Source organism: Pseudorca crassidens, chromosome X (assembly GCF_039906515.1).
Source record: "Pseudorca crassidens isolate mPseCra1 chromosome X, mPseCra1.hap1, whole genome shotgun sequence".
NCBI classification, from domain to species: domain Eukaryota; kingdom Metazoa; phylum Chordata; class Mammalia; order Artiodactyla; family Delphinidae; genus Pseudorca; species Pseudorca crassidens.
Genome location: NC_090317.1, coordinates 42,845,086 through 42,865,006, shown reverse-complemented (window position 1 = coordinate 42,865,006; position 19,921 = coordinate 42,845,086). Strand labels below are relative to the sequence as shown.

Here is a 19,921-nt window from a genome sequence, read left to right as displayed (position 1 = left end):
GGAAAACGACTTATTTTTCTTGTTAATGATATTGCTGAAAATAATAAATAACAATTATAACAGCATTTATTATGGAACCACCATGTTAGCTAGGTGCTGAATCTGATGCGGTAAATATATTCTCAAAACCACCCTTCAGTTTCAGAAGGGAAGTCTTTAGTCATTTAGATGGCTAGATGAAACTACATCACCTGTGTAGTTTAAGAATAGAGAAACTTGCTAAATCAACAGAGATTTGGGTAATAATTTGGATATACTTATTATAATTGCCTTCTTTTTTTTAATCAGTAGGATAGCCTGGTTTAGGTCCTAATAAAGCACTTTAGGCCTCTCCTGAATATTCCTAAGGTGTTGCTTTAAAAAAATGACACAAGAAGAAATCAGCTAAAATAAAAAGAAACTACCTACGAACCTAACTGGAAAATACTGAATTATTAGTCATTGAGATATTAACTTGTGTATTGTGTTCTTATGTTTTTTCTCTCCTCCCATTTTCCGCAGAGATCCATGAGAGGGAGGTTTATAGCAGAGCTGGAGGTGAAAGCTGCTTGAAGCCAGTGCCTTTTATATTTTGAAAAGGACTATATGCCTTGACAAAATCAAGCATGGTTTCCCTAGATGGGAATGGAGGGCATTTGAAGGCAGCAAGAGAAAAGAGGTCAGGGTTTATGGGTCCTTCCAGTAGCAGAGACATGTTTTTCCATATTAGGCCCCAAGGAAGACTCTGTGGTGGGCTCAGAGAAGCTGGGCACCTAGTCTTACTAAAGATCCCCCTACCCAGAGGGTTGACGGAAGCAGCAGGGACAAGGGATCTGAAGATACCAGGCCAATTCAGTAAAGGAGCACCTCATTCCTAACCAGTGTGGACAGACATCTGATGTCAGTGGGAACCTCTTCAGGCTTTGATGCGACCATAAAATGTTTGTATAAGTAATAAAGATGGGGGATCCTCAATAATAACTGAAGTGGCTATCCCACCAACATGCTACGGTTGGATCTCAGGGTCATATTTATGTTCATTTAGAGGCAATGTGATTTTTAGAAATGTGATGTTTTAAAATGTGATATTTCTACCATGTTCAAGCATGTGAGCTAACATCCATTTGTTTACTAGGCCTCCAGTTCAATGGATAAATGGCCTTGTTAAGAATCCCGCTAGTTGGCCAAGGCCCTAGGTCCCAAAGAGGACATACTAATTCTAAGAATATACGGCAAAGTGTGAACAATGGTTATTTCAGGTATGTGTGTGCTAGAAATCTCATTTGCTCTACCCCCACCAATCTACTTTTCCTCCCTGCTGTGTCCCCCAAGCTTACCAATAAAGATATATCATAGGTCTTCTTTGCCCTTTGGTTTCCAATATGGCCAAAGGGAAATACCCAGCAGGAGATAAAAAGCAGGGAAGCGTGAGGTCAGGTATACCACCCCAGCCCCTCTTCCTGGATTCTGCCGTCTTTGAGGTTTCTATGAGCTAACTGCACCCTGAAGATTCCAGCTGCTATCAGGTGGCCCTTTCCACACAGCTGTCTACCATTCTAGTAATTCCCCCTCCCCTCCCCCCTCCCACTGCTCCTATTTTCTCACCTCACCCTGCTCCTTCTCTCACCCCTGCTCCCACTCCTCCCCAGCTCCTACTCCACAGTCTCCCACACTCCCTCCTCCTGCTCCCTCCCTCACCCTGTTCTCTCCTCTCCTACTCTTCCTTGTCTAGATGTAGTAACACCCTGTTACAGGCTGAATTGAGTCACCTCTAAATTCATGTTAAAGTCCTACCCACTTCCCCCCAGTACCTCAGAATGTGACTGTATCTGGAGATAGAGTCTTTATAGAGGTAACTAAGTTAAAATGAGATCATTAGGGTGGGCCCTAATCCAATATGACTGGTCTTATAAGAACAGATTAGGAGGACACAGATAAGTACAGAGGAAAAGACCATGTGAAGTCACAGGGAGGAGGCAGCCATCTACAAGTCAAGGAGAGAGGCCTCAGAAGAAACCAACCCTGCCAACACCCTGATCTTAAGACTTCTGGCCTCTGAAACTATGAGAAAATAAATTTTTGTTGTTTAAGTCACCCAGTCTGTGGGTGACTCCTCTGCTGACAACTTGGGAAAGAATTCTCTACTAAACTCCTCAAATCATCCATTTTGGGTCTCATTTATTTCCTGCTGGGACCCTGACAGATCCAGTGGCAGTTTATGTGATTCTTATGCTCATATTTGTTCTTAGTGTATTTTCCAAAATTTCTGCAGTAACCATGGAATATTTTTTCACTAAAGAAGTAAAAAAACACTGTCATGAAGCAAAACTTGGTTTGACTAGGGAATTTTCATGTAAGATGGATTTATAATCATAGGCGTCCAACACCATCGCTCTTCTCCACAGATACCCTACTCTAGGATTCTCAATCTTTATGTCCAAGGGATTATAAAAGCATAGGGAACATGGCATCAATGCTGGAGCTTGGAAAGCTGCCATCCTTGGCCCCAAATCTACAAGCATTTCTGATACAATACTGAAGGTGGCTGCCCATGCTCCCCCTGGTGGGAAAGAGCAAAGGTCTGCATAAGTATAAGGGGCTGTTATAGTACCCATTAAATATCCTATTATAGCAGCCCAACTCACAGAGGCAAGCAGCATGGGAGCAAAAGTGGCTCTTACAAGCAGCACTAGGAAGCAATCCCACCCTGAGAAGCCACAGAGGGCAGATGAGGGAGACTGGCCGGGTGGGGTACACACCTGGCTGCCCCACCCAATAAAAGGAATTCTTTCACTAGGGGTCAGAACTCTCTCCTTTAATACCACCTAGATCTTTCCTGAGCCTGCTGACTTCTCAGCCTCAGTAACATTAAAGGCACACTGCAAATTTCTTGCTTTGAAATTTAGAAACAAATTTTATTTAAGATCTGAAATACAATTCCTAAAATATCAACTTCTCCAGAAAACCGTGGCTACACAATAATGCATTGCCTCTATCATGTTAGAACGTGCATTAGACTCAAATACAAAAACCATGAAACAAACCACCATCCTTCAACAATTTGAGCAAAGATAGAATGCCTAAGGAACAACATAGATGGACTTGCAGAGGATGGGCTGTTTTACTTCAAGCACCATAAAAAAAAGAGCACAAATGCATGGGTTTTCGGGTATATACATTAAGTTGAACCTTTGGCACTAGGAATCAGGGCATTTTTTTCACGTAGCATTAACACATATTAGAAAACTGTGTAGTGTCAAAGGGATAGAACCACCAGCATTCAAGCAATGTTGTCAACTAGGCAATAAAATGTTCTACTGAATGTTTCTTCTTTGTCTAATTACTGCGTACACTGGTAGCAACTTTGAAATGAGAAAAGGAGCTTGCACTCCTTTTATTTTCTGTTTAGAACAAAACAGAAAACAAACTGAAACATAAGCCCTGTTATACATTAACAATTTTAAAGAACATCAATTATACAAGAAAAAGACTAAGAACAAAAAGAGTGTTTACAGATACCAGACATAACAGTGAGTGGTCAGTAGACCCTCACAGGGCTTTGCGGTGGTACTCAGCAGAAGCCACTTTATAATCACTGGCAGTAAAGAGAGACGCAGCATTCTTTGCCAGATATTTTAGGAAATCATGCAAATAGCCCAACAATAATGCAAGGCTCTTCTCATCAAGGGGCGTGTATGCCAACATCGCTCCAATTCTTACAAATAATCTCAGTAGGTGTGGCGCCCCATAAACCTGGGACATCGGTGCATCAGGGTGAGCCAAGAGGATTTCGGCATACTGGGGCCTCTCAAATTTGTAGAGCAGCTGAGTGCCCAACATCACATTGAAATACTCTTTTATTCCTGCCACAACTTCATTAACTGCATACTCCTTATTATCAACATTTCCCTGCGATTTCTTGCAATTAGCATACTCTTCCAGAATGGCATCTACATTTTTCTTAGCAGGGAGTTGAAACAGCTGCTTCTGCCTGGTAACTAAGTCCCAGTCCTCAACAAGCCATGGTTTTAATTCTTCTGGAATCTTCACTTTAACTTCCATTCTATTCTTAAATGCCTCCTCACTTTCAACAGTGGGGTCTGCCCGGGCCCTTTTCTTCCGAGGTGGCTGAGGTGCTTCGCTGGTGCTGCCACCATCTCCGTTCCCAGGGGTCTTCTGTTTGTTCTTTCTTGTCTTCCTCACGGACCCTGAAGGGGGGTTCTCTGCAGAGCGACCCCCCCATCTGCCTGGTAGTGCTGCTTCCAGATTCTTCTGCTGGGGACCAGCTGTCTTCTTTCCCGAGGAGGCCCCTCTCATCTTACTTCTCTGCATGTTGCTTCTAGTTGGTTTTTTGAAGTTGTCTTCGTCTGCAGATTGTTGTCCACGAGTTTGAGAACCCTGCTTTCTGGAACTCATTCAACCCTGTTTTTATTCCAACCACTGTAATATATAAAGTATTTTACTTGGTTGTTTTCTATGGTGACCTTTAACACACCGTACTTCCTAAAAGCCTATCAAAGCACAACACACGCTACTCTCTTGGAATTTGGATTTCAAATCCTATTTCAGGGCCAACGAATTAACTGTAAGTGACTTACTACCTCTTCTCTCTCTTTGATCCTCACTACCACCCACCCACTACTCTCAGCCCACCCAATCACTCATCAGACCTGCCCATAAATTAGCTTTTCAATGCCACTCAAAAGACAGGAATATAATTTTAGCAAAAGAATGAATTAAACTACAAAAGGCAGTGGAACTGAAACTCAAGACTTCTGAACAGGAAAATGACAAGATGAAAGAAACAAGAAAGATTAACTTAGGTGGCTGGAGGCAAAATGAGTAACAGCAAAGGTTTTTCTGTAAGTCCAGTAGGCCTGAACTAAGCCGATGACAGAGTCAAGAGAAACTGAATATAGAACTTGGTAAATGAAGGAGAGGGAGGAGTCAAAGGTGCCTCCACAGTTTTAAGCCTGAGTAATTAATGAATTAATAAAAGCACTAATTTTTAATGGTTAGTTTGGAATCAGCAATAAAATAATAGGAAATAGGGTAATTCATCCATTCAGTTAGTCATCATACATTACTGCTTATCTGCTTCTGGACATGTACTATGCTAGGCGCTAGGGATTCGAATATCTAAAGTGACAATTATAAAACAACAAGGTTACTAAAATGATAGTTATAGGCACAGAATATTTTCGGAGCAAACAAGAAATGCTACCGAACACCACTTTCACCAATAGCTTGTTGGAGGAGATAATAAATTGGTGAGGGATAAAGTCAGTGATGACTGCCAGGGTTTTGAGAATGGGTGATTAGGTCATAGTATTATCACCAAATGAGACTGCATCTAGAGGAGGAGGAAATGGATTAGAGAGGAAAGAAGTTCAGTACTAGATGTAGTAAGTGTGAGGTATGGAGTTAAACAAATGACTTTAAAGCTTAGGTGAGAGGTCAAAACCAGAAATGGAGATTTGAGAGTAATCATCATATAGCTGGGAGTAGAAGAAAAACTGAACCAAGTACAGAATTCTGGAAAAACCTAAGAAACAATGGTATTTAAGGGGTGAGGAGAGAGAGAGAGAGAGAACAAATAAAACAAAAAGGTCAGAGCAGCCATATGAGAATTAGAAGAATGTTATTTTGGAAGCCAAAGTAGTTGAGAGTTTCAAGAAGGAAAGGAGATAATCTACACTGTAAAATGCAGCAGAGAGGGTTAGTGAGATAAAGTTGAAAAAAGTGTTCTGTGATTCTTATGGTATGACAGATTAAACAAGTCCTTTGACTTACGTAATCCTCTTCCTTCTTTCCCTTCCAAAAACTCCTAGTGTTTTCCCAGATGGAATCTTACAGATCTTCTGGGATGTCTGGAGAGATGAGGTGGGAGACACAACCTAGAAAGGAAAGCAGACATCAGCAATGAAGATAAACTTTTCTGAAACACTGGGGGAAAAAATCTAATTTAAAAACATGTGGTTTACAATTGTGATATCAAAGAAAACACATGAGTTCTGCTGTTAGACATACTTCTACTTCAGTAAGGCTCTGCCATTTATGGGTTGTGAGGCTCTGGGAAAGATATGTAAGCTCTCTTAGCCTGTTTTTTCATCTATGGAATGTAGCAAATTACCCCTAGCCTTCACAGGTTCTTGTTAAGAATTTCATAAATATGATGTGGCTGAAAAGCTAGCACGGTACCGTGCAGGAGTACCTGCATATGTGAACATGGATACAAGGATGTTCACTGCAGTGGTGTTTGTAATACTAAATAACTGGAAACAAATATTCTTCAACAGGGAAATGGTAATAGAAATTATTATGTATGCACACCATGGAAGAACATTCAAATGAATTAAGCAGAGATCCATGTACTGACATGGAAAGATGTTCAATTATACACTATTAGGTAAATAGGCAAGTTGCATAATAACGTGTACAAGAGGATCCCAGAGATAGCACAAGTGGAGAAATAACAATATTTTAGACAGTTTTTATGAACAGTGAGGTCCAATTTCTATGTTTTAAACTGACATGTATAAAAATACATAGGAAAGTTGGGAATTCCCTGGTGCTCCAGTGGTTAAGACTCCGCGCTTGCAATGCAGGGGGCCCGGATTCGATCCCTGGTCAGTGAACTAGATCCCACGTGCCACAACTAAGAGCCTGCATGCCGCAACTAAAAAGATCCCGCACGCTGCAACTAAGACCCAGTGCAGCCAAATAAACAAATAAATATTAAAAAAATACACAGGAAAGTAACTAGATGAATAAACACACCATTAAAGCCAGGGTAACCTCGGGGAAAGAACGAGATATGATGGTGGGCAAGCCTTAAACCAGGTTTCTCTGGTAACAATTTTAACCCACAGAAAAAAAGCCCTTTTGCCAATTGCTAGCCCCTAAGATTATGTGGGCTGGTGTCAGGGAATCCCTGAAGAGGAAATGAGGTGAGAAATGCCAGAAAACTAGAGCTGTGAATCAGGGAAGCCAGTTATTGGCAGAGAGGCCTGGGTTCTATCACTAAGCAAATGATATCCTCTGACAGAACACAAAGCTCTCAGCAGAAATCAGAGCAAAGGTGCTCTTCAGAGAGCATCAAGATCTGTGAATACAGACACTGACCCTCTGGGAATCAGAAACTTTCTGGCTGAGAGGGATATATAGACACATCCTGTGAAGGATCAGAGAGTGGCTGGTGTTTCATGGCATTATATTGTAAGCTACCAAGCTTACAAAGTGTTTCTAAAAAAAATTTGTGACTGGGACAGATGGGACGCAGTATGTGAGGATATCAGAGAATTTAGTTAAGTTATATAGGTGAAATCCAGAAAACCTACCTGGGGGCTAATAATGGGCAGACCTTCCACAAAACAAGGGTATAGTTAAAATAGCAACTAAAGAAAGCAGGATGACCCAGTGCCAGCCAGACTGTAAAACACACAGAAGTAGAGCCAGGCTGCATAGGAACTCTTTTGGAAGTCACACTGGTCATCAGCAATTCCTTAGTGAGGAACTTGAGAATGATCCCTGAACCTACTGTATATCCTTGGCATTGATTACATATATTTATGCACAAGAAAATTACAACAAGGAATTCTACCTGGCTCTCATTAAGTGGGTGAGTTTCATCTTTCTCTACAAATTCTACTTTTCATATAAAGTCCCAAGTTGAACGAAATACCTGACATGGTACAGAAAACTACCCACACGAGTCAAGATTTTTGCCCAGACTTAATAAAGCCAGGAAAGCAGCCTTTCTGAGAATTGTCTCAGTACCTTTATTTTCATCTGAGTATCCTACAGATCAAGCAACTATTACTACCCGGAGTAGGAAGCCAAATATCAAACGGAGGGAAGACCCATCCTTTTGATGTCTGGCTCCTACTTGTAATACAAATTTATGGAGTTTCATTAGGTCACTGTACTTTGTACCTCCCTTCCTAGCTTACATTATTCCATGGCTTGGCGGCAGACGTGCTGTGCATATTCATTAAAAACGTTAGCACTATATATTGCTTTGAGCTGTTTTAAACTTCAAATCTGCCAGTTTTTGACTTTATTAACATCGTTTACTGGCTTTGTATACCCACTCTTAACTCCAGTCATGCTTCCTCCCTTCATCTCCCTCATCTAAATATCACGAAAGTCCCATTTCCTCTAAATTTCCTAACTACTCTAGCCCACCTTTCACTCCCATCGCCAGTATCATATGAAGCCGTTAGTACTCCACAGCTTAGTATTTAAATGTTTCATGTGTTAGTTTTGCTTATGGAACTACATCATTAACCTCCATTTGCCATAGGTCTTGTGTAATATGTATCTTGTGCTTTTTGCAGTAGCACTTAGGTCCCTGGTGGGTATGGTATATATTAGTGAATCAGTGAGGAGGTGATTCAACACATGGGGAAAATGGAAGCACAAATTAGGGACGACAGTCATCAAATATTTTTCCACTTGTTCCCTACAGGTCAGCTCTAGGGTATGCCAGATATTGAGAAAACACATCCGTATGTTTGCCTTAGTTTTCTATCTTCAATTTCTGTGTAAATACTCCGAGGTAACCTCATCCTGGTATTAAATCAGATTTTCACTTAAAAAAACTTGCTATTACAACGGATCATTTCCCCATGTTAGTAAGGTTATAATATACATACATCTTGAGAGCTGTAGGAGATCCACCAAATGGGCATACTTTAATTTACTTAACCACCCCCTTTCTGGAAAGTGACCCTCCCCCTCAATCTATCCTGTAAGTAAAATATCTTTTGCCCTCATTATTCCTTTAAGATTCCCAGATGCAGATTTAGTAGGTTAAGAGGTAATATGTTGCCAAATTACTTTCCCCACAAGTTGTACCAATTTTCAACCTCACAACTCTGGTCGGCACCGGCTATCCAGCACTGTAAATCTGACAAGGAAAATGGGTGTTTATCTACTCGGCTTGTATTTCTTATTAGTGGTTTTGACATTTAAAAAATGTGTTCCCTGGCCAGTTATATTTTGTCCTCTACCCATTCATTTTGAGTTGGTTCTTAATGAGTTTAACATTTACAGTTGTTTATCAATTGTCATATTGGGCAAATATTTCCCCTAGTTTAGTGTCTGATAAGATTAAGATTTGTATGATGAAATATGTGGTTTTTCCTTCCATTAAGCTTAAAGATTAAGATGACATTTTAATGGATTTGTTTATATTTTAATTCCTTAATCCACCCAGAAATTATTTAAATTGTGAACTGAAAATCTATATTCCTCCCGCCCGAGTAATTAATTTTGTGGTAGTATTTGAGTAATAGTTCCTTTACGTAATTATAAATACCAGAATATATAAAGATGTGGGCATTCTCCCCTTACCACCTCCCCTCCCCACCTCAATCCCAGAATGAGTGTGTATGCTTTCAAATCTTTTTATGTACACATTCACACAAAAACCTACCTTTAAAACTAAATGTGTCTGTTCATATTGTGAATATGTATCATGCATTTACTTGATTTGTCTTGACAAATGTGAGATACATATTGCTCCCCACCTTTTCTCACTTTATCACGGCCATCTATATCCACACATACCTAGCTCATTCTTTTTAATATCTGCATCATTCTATAATCTCCACATAATGTAATTTAACCAGCCCCATATAAATGAACATTTAGGTTTCCAATACTTCATTACTATAGAAATGGTGTAACAGACATCAGTGTACAGACATATCAGCATGTTAGGTAATTATTCAGGACATTCTCAGCAGTGGAACTGCGCAAAGGATCTGCTTATTTACAACTTTGATGACATAGAGGCAAATTAATTTGTAAAGAGCTGTTTTAATTTGTACTCCCAGCAAAGACGTTAAAGTTCATTCACCCACACCTTCAGCAACACTGGATAAACATCTTTTTGGGAAAAAAATTGGGGGGTCCAATCTAGTATGTAGTAAGAGGTTTTTATTTGCATTTGTGTGATACTGAGCATACCTTCAGACATTCATATGTATCTTTTTCTTATGTAAATATTTATCCTCATTTCTACTAGGTTGTTTTGCCTCTTTTATTGACTTCTAATAATTAAATACTAAGGTTTTTTGGTATGTTGGAAATATTTTTTCCAAATTGTCATTTTTCTTCTAAGTGGGTCTCTCTGTGTGTATAAGAAACACAAATGTGTCAACAACCTTTTCCTTTGTGAACTTTGGCATGTCATGCCGGGGGAAAATGCTCCCAAATCAGTATTCTAAATGACTTCCTATATTATTTCTCAGTATTTTTATAGTTTCTTCCAAATATACAGCTAATTTTTCCTAGTATTAATTATTAGAGCCTATCTTTTCCCCACTGATTTGAATTGCTTATTTATAACATTCTAAATTCCTAGAGTTCTACGGGTCTTTTAAGGTACTCTCTTCCCAATGATTTTTGATTATTCAATTTTTAAAGGTATCACTGTTTCTAGGTCATCTGTTCTGTCACAGTGATGTCTGTTCTCACACCAGTATCAACACTGGTTTAATCATCATAGTTTAAAGACATAAATATTGCCCTGGAATAACATTTGTACATGGGTTCCAAGGATGTTTGATGCAGTATAATTTGAAACAGCAAAATACTGGAGTCAACCTAGAGGACTATCAATAGTGATTTGGCAAAACAAAACGTGGTTTATCCATTACATGGACTATAATGCTAGTTAAAGGAATGCCACTGTGAATGGAATCAGAACTCTATGAATGGACGTGAAGACATCCAAGACAATTTGTTGAATAAAAATAAGTTGCAAAACAATACCTATGTGACACCATATTTATGTAAAAGAAAACACAAAACAATATTTTATATGTATCCATATACATTTTTTAAACAGGTACATAATTAGAGATCTCGAAGGAAATAGAACTGATAATAGTGGTTAACTCTGGGGAGAGTAAGAGAATTGGAGGTATGAGAAAAGGAGACCTGGGCCTACTCTGTAATATTTTAGCTTTTTACGTTACAAGGAGACTGATTCACATGATCAATTATGTGACTAAAGATTTATATTAAAATACACATATTTAAAATTCATAATGATTTTCTGATATATTCTTATCCATGGTTCTAACACACAGCTAGACTTTTCAGTTAATCATTGTATGTCGTATACTTTGTAGGCATTCCATTTGAACTGGTTTCCTTACCCCCTTCTAGGCTCTGCCCATCCTCAGAGGCCCTGGTCAAGGTCCTTTTCCTCCTTGAGGCTTTCTCCATTTCAGGCTACATTGACCCTTGTCTTCTCTGAGCTGCTACTGGCCTAACAGTACACCTCCCTCCCTTTCACCTTTAATCATTCTCCAAATGGCCTCCCGTAAAGGGGTTCTGTGCCTACCCATCTGTTGCATCTTTCCCACCAGGAAAGTGCCCTTCTCTGCAACCTAGCTTTCAGAAGAACAAAAAGTAAAAAGGAAAATATCGTGACTCCATGGGAAAATAAAGCTGTCAAGAGACTGAAAAACCTTCCTTCATCTCCTCATGCAAGTGATGGGCCATTCAGGAATACAGACTCCAAATGCTGACATTTTTGTGTATGAATGTGTCAGAAGTGAGTGTGAACAATATCTCCAACAGTTTGTTGGAATAAACCTTTAAATGCATATACACCATGTCAGTTACATTTACATCAATTCTGGATCTTGGAACACTTCCTTTAACAGATATTTTTTGAGTCTGAGACAAAAGAGGAATGATATAAAAGTTGTTAGCAGACTGAATATGGTTATGATTTGCTAGTTAAAATTATAGCTCCTGGAAATTCCCTTATAAATAAATACGATCAACATACTCAATATCTTTCTAGATTGTTAGGGTAAGTCAGAAGTTATAATTTCAGAATTCAGTTCTAGTAGTAACTGCTGCTTCTGGAAAATCAGGAGAGAAACCAACAGTATTATTATTTTTTACAACTCTAAAAAGGTATCCACTGCTTTTATTAACATGTGTGTGCACATGTGCACGTGTGTATAAAACAGGATGAAGCAGAAGGACTAAGAGTCATAATTATTAAATCAAACACTTATATGTGCCAAACAATGTCCTGTATTTTACATGTAATTCCCTCAACAATCCGATGAAGTAGGAACTGTTATTATCTTTATTTTACATATGAGGAAATTTAGAGCCAAAGCGAGTAAGTATCTTGCCCAGGATCACACAATAAGTGGCAGAGCCAGGATTTATATTCAGGAAGTCAGTATTTGCTCTTAACCACTAAATTATGCTGCATATGGGATGCCACAAAGTAAAAAAAAAAAAAAAAAAGATGTATGGCGCTAACTAGAGGGGATCAATTACAGTATCTTTTATCAAGGAATGTAAAATTATACAGCCCTCTGTTGTTTAGGCACTTTCTATATTGGAAGAACAAATGGACTTAGCTCCATCCTTCCCTTCTTATAAATGTAGAGTGCTTTCCTAGACAGGCGCTTATTAATCCTCAAAATATTCCTGGACAGTTAGGAAGGTTATGTGGAATTATCTTGTTTGCAAATTGAGGCCAGGAGAAGGGAGGCACTTACCCAAGACTCTGTAATTAGGGATGTTCTGCAATCAGGATCAGATCTTCTGATCCTCACTATTCAGCAAACTTAGCTTTTCTGATGGTAGCCTAGAAGGTCAAACAAGGGGACAGGAAAGGACATAAAATAAAAAGATATGAGATGAACGTTTTCTTTTCCATCAATGCATTTTATCACACACAAAGGACACCAAAACTGATAAATAATGTACAAGTGTTTTTTTCCTTTCTTGTGGTTACATTTTCAAATTTACCTTATTGTACATTTACCCTGATTTTTGATAAAGTAATTTGTTTTTGCTTTTTTAAAGTACTTTTTATTAAGGATAATTTCAAATGGATAAAAATGTAGGGGGAATAATATTATAAACCTATGCGAATGTATAACCCAGCTTCAACAATTACCAACTGAAGGCCATCTTGTTTTATCTATAACCCCACCCACTGCTCCCCCCCACTCTGTTTTTTTCAAGCTCACTGAAGAGCTGACTTTCTGTATTTTATTATGGAAATTTTCAAACATATACCAAGGTAGACAGAATAATATAAGGAATCCCATATGGCCATCACTCAGCTTAAACGATTAACTTAGGGCCAATTTTGTTTCATCTATACCCCTCCCCACTTCCCCCTACCGCTTATCTTATTTTGAAGCAAATCCTAGATATCAACGTATTTTGAAGCCAATCCGAGACATTTTATTATTTAATGCATATTTTCGTATATTATCTCTACAAGTTAAAGACAATTTGAAAACATAACCACAATACCATTACAACGTCTAAAACATCGTCATTAATTCCTTAAAAAACATCAAATATCGAATCCGTCTTCAAAATTTCCCGATGCGTGTTAAACATTTTTTTTTTTTTATAGTTGGTGTGTCCGAATCAGGATCCAAACAAGGCCTACTCCTCGCATGCGGTTCACCTCCAGCTCGCTCTCACTCTCCATCTCTCCCCACCCCCAAGCCGCTTTTTTTTTTTAAACTTTTCAATATGGAAAATTCCAATCCCCGCTATTTTGAGGTAATTCCCAAATAAATTATTTCATCGGTAAAGACTGATACGTCTCTCTTATATCTCGAATTTCTACTAGGGAAGGGGGTGATGGGCAGGAAAAGCACTGTAATGAACGACTTTACATAATTTTATGGTTTTTCTCATTCTATTACCCGGGTTTTTCTCTCCACAATAATAGCTAATATCTTCCGGAGCCAGGCTTCGTATTAAGTTATTATACGTACTATATTACCTCGCTTTCGTATATTACACGCACTAATATACAGCACACGCCTCGGAGGCACACGTCTCTGAGGTAGATACTATTATTATCACCACTTTACAAACATGGAAACCGAGACGCAGAAAGAACAGCAGCCAGCCCAAGCTGGGCGTTGGCGAGTAGGAATTTGAATCTAGCTCTGCCAGATTGTAAAGCCATTAGTTAATCTTGTCTATATACGCGACGATAAGAGGAAATCGTCAACCCTTTCTCCCCACCCCCACCCCGACCCCGAAACCTGAAACGAGAATCCAGCTCTTTCCAGCAGCCGACGTGTGATCACTGCCGACCCTCCAACCGCCATAGTAAAGCCAGGTTTCTCTGGCAACTGATATCCATAGGCAGACACGTCACCCTGGAGGCGGGTTTATGCCCTCCAGCCAGTCACAATCGTCTTGTCTAAGTTTTAGAATGTTCTATAACCAAATGATTGGACGAAGCCCACTACGTCAACAATGACACTTCGCCGCAGTAAAGGCGGGTGCTAGCAGCCTGCTTCTTCACGGGTAAGGCTTGAAGCAAACCAGTCACCTTCCTCCTTTAGTGCGGGCTCTGGCCAATGACGTTCGCTCTCTTAGGTCCTTAGCCCGCCCTCCAAAAGCGCGACAGGAGTTGGGTCATAAGTCTATAGGGCAGGGTGTTCACGTGGCCTACTTTCACGACCCAGAGTTCCCCAGACCAGAGGGGTTTTTTTTGTTTTTTTTTCCTGCAGGGAGGCATTATGGGTTTTTTTTTTTCCACTGGGAAAGGAAGTGTCTACGTGGCCTGCGGAAACAGGATGGGCGGAAATGAGCTAAGGTTCCCGCGAGTGGGGAAGCGCTAGGTCAAATCTGGGGCCACGCCCCCGAACCTGTTGCACAACTCTTGGAGGAAAAAAAAATAAGGTAGAGTGGGGGTTTCGATGTGTGTGCGAGTTGGGGTGCGGGGGGGCTCTGCGGGCGCGCAGTGTCAGGGCGTCTGCGCGCAGGCGAGCCCACGTGGCCTTGGGCTTTCCGTGTGCGTGAACGCCAGGCCTCGTGGCGCTGGAGGTAGCTGGTGTGCGCAGGCGTGCGCCCCTAGCGTTGGGGCCGGTGTGTGTCCCGAAGCGGGTGCATGTGCGTGTGTGCGCGCGTAGGTGCGCGCGCTCAACGGATCGTTTTCTACTTTTGTGTATGTTATTCTCAGGAAAAGGAAAATTAAGTAATTAAGGTAAGGCGACCGTAACTGAGATAAAGGGTCTTAGCTAGAAATATTTCGGTGTCCCCTATCGATTTAATTTTAGACCCTAAAAATACTTTCTTCCCACGTCTTTCTCCACGTGAAAATCCTGTTCTAAACCGTAGCCCTCCAGCGGTGAAGAGCCAAACCCTCCCATTCTCATATTAGCAATTCCAAGAAGCAGCTTCTTTGCTGTTCCCTAATAGCCTTCCCCTCCAACCCCCGCTCCCTCCGCCCTCCCCTCTTCAAGTTGCTTCCATTTCTCCTGGCACAATTTTCTGCTGAGAATATCTATATACGACAGACTTCCCCTCCACTAGGGACTCCGAATTTCTGTGGGGGCTGAGGTTCTCTTACCTTTTTGTCCTGATCTCCACGCAGAGTGCTCTTCAGGCAAGTACGCACTCTTAATTTTCCAGAAAGTTCTCTGGGTGAGGTTTATACCTTTTGAGTTTGCCACTAGATGCCGCCAAATTCCAGCAAAGGATTGGCTGTTTGGTCCCTGGAATTATGGGATCCCCCCCTTTTCTGATTTGTTGAACTCTCCAATCTATAGAGATCGTATATATCTTTCATTGCTAGGGAAAAATCAAATTAACTTCTGTTACTAGCCCTACAAGGCAGGGGACTATGGCCCTTGATTCAAATGTTTTACCTCATTTCTTTCCTTCTTTCCTCCTTAAAAAAATCCTCCCCCCATCTCTCTCTTCTTTCCTACTTGCCTTTTGCGGGTGGGGGGGGTGGTCAGAAGTGATAAATGACCCCAGGCACCAATGCTGATGGGATTCTAACCCTTTCTGTGGGGTTAAGATCTTCTCTTCAAATGCTGCCCCCCAACAAAGGGAAAATATAGATGGCTGTTTTGTCAGTAAAAATGTTTCTCTTTATTGGACTTGGACCCTGGTATTGAAAAGTTATCTTTTTACTTTTGAAATTACGATTAGATATGTGTGTTTTCACCCTATTTTCTGTAGCGGTCCTGTTAAACTATTGTTTTTGGAGTCAGAGGCCTAATTTTATTTTTTTGTTTTTGTTTTTGTATTTGTTTTGCGGTACGCGGGCCTGTCACTGTTGTGGCCTCTCCTGTTGCAGAGCACAGGCTCCGGACGCGCAGGCTCAGCGGCCATGGCTCACTGGCCCAGCCACTCCGCGGCACGTGGGATCCTCCCGGACCGGGGCACAAGCCCGTGTGCCCTGCATCGGCAGGCAGACTCTCAACCACTGCGCCACCAGGGAAGCCCAGAGGCCTAATTTTAAACCCCATTCCACACTTACTAGTTCTGAGAACCTGGGATTAATGTTCTGTGATCCTCAGTTTTTTTCATGCTTTCTATATTTTAGATGCTGTGTCATATCATTCACATGGATATTCTTTTATTCTTCACAAAATCCTTATTAGATGCATACTAATAAATGAACATCAAACAACAAAAGTTACACCTATTTCAGTTATAGATCTTACACATGTGTGCATGCATGCATGTGTGTGCTCATGAACACACACATACAAGCACACACCCGGAAAGGGCAGGATTTAGAGCAGAAGTCCTCAAAGTGTTTCCCAGACACACCAATAGCATCATTATCACCTTTTGGGAAGTTGTCAGAAATTTAGATTCTCACCTCCAACCTAATTAATCAGAAATTCTAGGAGTAGGTAGCGTTTGGCTATCTGTTATAACAAACTGTTATGGTGATCCCAATGCACACTGAAGTTAAAAGCACTGCTTTGGAGGGCAGAAATACAATGCTTATTTTTGTACACTCCACTAGAGGGTACTACAGAATGTAAAGCAAAATAATAAATGCTGTATATGTTTTATTGAGACACCCTGCGTGATATCTGTCCCGTTTCACAGATTAAAAACTATTGTGAAGAGGTGCCTTTTATTTTCTCAGTGCATACAAAAGTTTGGGAACCAGAATTGAACTTTACCTGTCCTTTGAGCCCAAGCCTTTGACAGTACTATGTTGTTCAGCCACAGTAGCTTGTCTTTCTGGGCCTCAAAATGCATCACAGACACCTTGTTCCCTGCCTTGGCTAACGTTGACTAGAGCATCAAGAAGAGGGCAGGGAAGCAAACCAAATAAATGGAAGTATTTTGATGATTTCATACCTTCCCTCATCTCCATTCTATAATAAAATATCACATGAAAGCTCATAAGTGTTTCCTTTCTTGCTTTTATATTTCCCAAGTGCTCTCTACCCTACAGTTATCTTTTTTAGTTTATGTCTAAACCTCTTCTATGTGTGGGGGAGGAAAAAGGATGGTGAGGAAAGACAGTTGTTGAAAGCGACACTCTATACAGCTCTAACCCATTAATCTCAACAATAAGCCTATAAATTAGGTGATAATTATCCTTATTTTATAGATGATGAAAGTGAGTTCTAGAGACTATAATTATTTCTCTTTGGTTATGTAACTTGTAAGTAGTAGAGCCTAGGTAATTCCTGGTGTATCTGACAGTACTACCCTGCTAAACTTTCTACTCCTTATTTTGAATCTGATTTAGTTATCTACTATTTTATGTGACTTTCAGCAAGTTCTTTAATTTTTCTGAGCCTCAGTTTCAACATATAGTAAATGGGAACAAATATTCCTGCTTCATAATCTTAGAGCTGCAGTATCCAATACAGTAACCACTAGACACATAGGTATTTAAATTTGAATTAGTTAAATTTAAGTAAAATTAAAAATTTAGTTCTTCAGTTGCACTAACCGCATTTCAAGGGCTCAGTAGCTACTTATGGCTAGTGTTAGTACCAAATTAGATATCAACAAATATAGAACATTCCCACCATCAGAAAGTTTTATGGGACAGTGCTGATTTAGTGTATATAAGGTATGTAAAAGGGCCTAGCTTAGTGTATATTTCATGGCAGGTGCCCAAGAAAAGTAATTTCTTCTGCTCTTGCCTTTCAGCGTCAGAGCTAGGTATATTCTCCTGTTTTATTGATGGGGTCCGGAGAGGGGAGTAACTTACCCAATATACTATATAACAGGGGATATATCTGGCATTGGGACCCACGTCTCCTGACTCTCCCTCCAACATTCTGTCTGGTAGACCTGTCCTTATGCTCTACTGAGTGAGGTCCTAAGGCCACGGGTGTGAATAATGTGAATTAAATTTGGAGTCAGGGTAGTAGCAGAAAAAGACGTAGGAACTGAATGCCTCCTATGTGCCAGGCAGCACTATGCTCAGCTCTTCACATCAATTGTCTTAGTGACTCCTCAGTGAAGCCCAGAGAAGTTAAAAATTTACTCAAGTTGCCAACTAGTAAACAACAGACCAAAGATTCAGACTTCTCTGTGACTTCAGAGCCCATGTTTTTTCCCATTATGCCATGGAACCCTCTCAAATGTGAATACTCTCCTGCCCCTTCCACTTACTAGTGGGATGAAGCTTCAGCAGATTCCTGACTCTTATTAGATCCTCAGAAAATGTGAGTTACTCTTCTTCCCTTTGATTTTACAGCTGAATCAGTGTCTTCACAATCTGTGTCAACTGGAAGGGAAATATACCTTTGGTCAATGTTTGGTTTCAAGGCCCAAGGCCAAACAGGCTATGGTCGCAGCCTTCACAGAACACCTGATGGCTCTAAGATCTCTAAGTTAATTTTCAAGGCCACCATTTGCTCATATGATGACTTTGTGCTAATTAGAAACATGTACCACCTGGGGGCAGACAAATTGCAGAGAAGTGTCCACTCTAGTGGAACAATGAGAAAAATATTTTCTTTCTCAGGGATATTGGAGCTCCACCAGGGCAGTTGAAGAATGAATTTCAGCCTCCACTTGTTCCCTCTCAGTTGGGTACCCTTGTGCAGGGTACAACCTGCCCTGCCCAACAGTATCTGCTGGCCTTGCTTGTCTTACCTCGTGGTTAGGTCTGGAAGGTAGTGGTCAGTGTCTTCTGGAGGGTGGAGAGGGACACCAGTGTCTTCCCATGGTTTCTGGGTAGTAGATGAAATTGCTCCATTCTAAGGTTAATTTGATATTTTTTCATTTGGTTCTGACTAGTTTATTGGATGATTTTTAAAAGAATGCTTGGTTACTTTAAAAGTTTTTTAAAAACCTAATATTTCAAGGCTAAGCAAAATGGTATTTCTTTAATAATGATGTATTTTCTATTTGTACCTGCCTTGTTCTATAGGGATTTCATAAAACCAGTTCAGCAAATTAGTCTGGATCAGTCTAGTTTGCTAGCCCATGACAGACAGGGCCAACGATGGAACTAGTCATGGGAAAGTTTTATCCTTTTAGGGGTATTTGTTCTCTTCTAGCTCCTCTCCTCTTCTGTAATCAACCCCTGCCCTGCTCCAACTGACCCATCCATGTGGCAGAAAGAGGTTACTTCAAATGACTGAGAACCTGAATCTAATCAATGTAGTCCTTGAGTGGCCTTGGGATGCCAGACTTGCACACAATCCCTTGGTTTCCCCTTCCTGAGTCAGTAGTTTAGCATGCGATTCACCAAAATGTGTAGCTTTGTGAACCACACACCTCACTTGGAATCATCATGTCAACTCATCTGCAGTACACGTCAACCAACAGAGATGAGGACTGATTTCCCCCAGTGTATACTGACTCCTACAATCTGAGCATTGCCTCCGAGAGGATGTCTTGAGCCCTTTTTCAGAGATAACTATGTTCGTGCTTATAACTTGCACTCACAGTCCCCATTTTACTGGGAATGATAAAAGCTATGCCTTTTGAAAATTTCAGCTGTCGTATTAAAGAGGACAAACCAGTAGCACTTAAAGTGCTGTGTCTTTAAATTGTAGAAGTTTAATGATGGGCACATGGGGGTTCATTATACTAGTCTTCCTACTTTTTTGTGTTTTTTGAAGGTTTCCATAATAAAACAGTTAAAAAAGACAAAAAAAAAAAAAAAAAAGGAAAAAGTGCTTCATCA

At 40.4% G+C, this 19,921-nt stretch overlaps 1 protein-coding gene and 1 long non-coding RNA gene across 3 annotated transcripts; one reads left to right on the top strand and one right to left on the bottom strand.

Moving 5' to 3' along the window:
* Nucleotides 1-2,865: 2,865 nt before the first annotated feature.
* On the bottom strand, nt 2,866-15,496 carry MORF4L2 (mortality factor 4 like 2). Of its 2 annotated transcripts, none has more exons than XM_067723752.1 (4): nt 15,362-15,496; nt 12,525-12,613; nt 5,773-5,876; nt 2,866-4,419 (listed from the first exon to the last, which is right to left on the bottom strand). In XM_067723752.1, exon 4 carries the CDS (start codon nt 4,393-4,395, stop codon nt 3,529-3,531), a length of 867 nt encoding a protein of 288 aa, XP_067579853.1. In that variant the 5' UTR covers nt 4,396-4,419; nt 5,773-5,876; nt 12,525-12,613; nt 15,362-15,496; the 3' UTR covers nt 2,866-3,528. The 2 variants fall into 2 exon arrangements, with proteins under 2 accessions (XP_067579853.1, XP_067579852.1); XM_067723751.1 differs by lacking the exon at nt 15,362-15,496 and adding an exon at nt 14,046-14,270.
* Nucleotides 14,321-16,824, top strand: LOC137217188 (uncharacterized). Its single transcript, XR_010940038.1, has 2 exons — nt 14,321-14,691; nt 16,097-16,824. It is a non-coding gene; the product is annotated as an uncharacterized lncRNA (long non-coding RNA).
* The last annotated feature ends 3,097 nt before the right edge of the window (nt 16,825-19,921 follow it).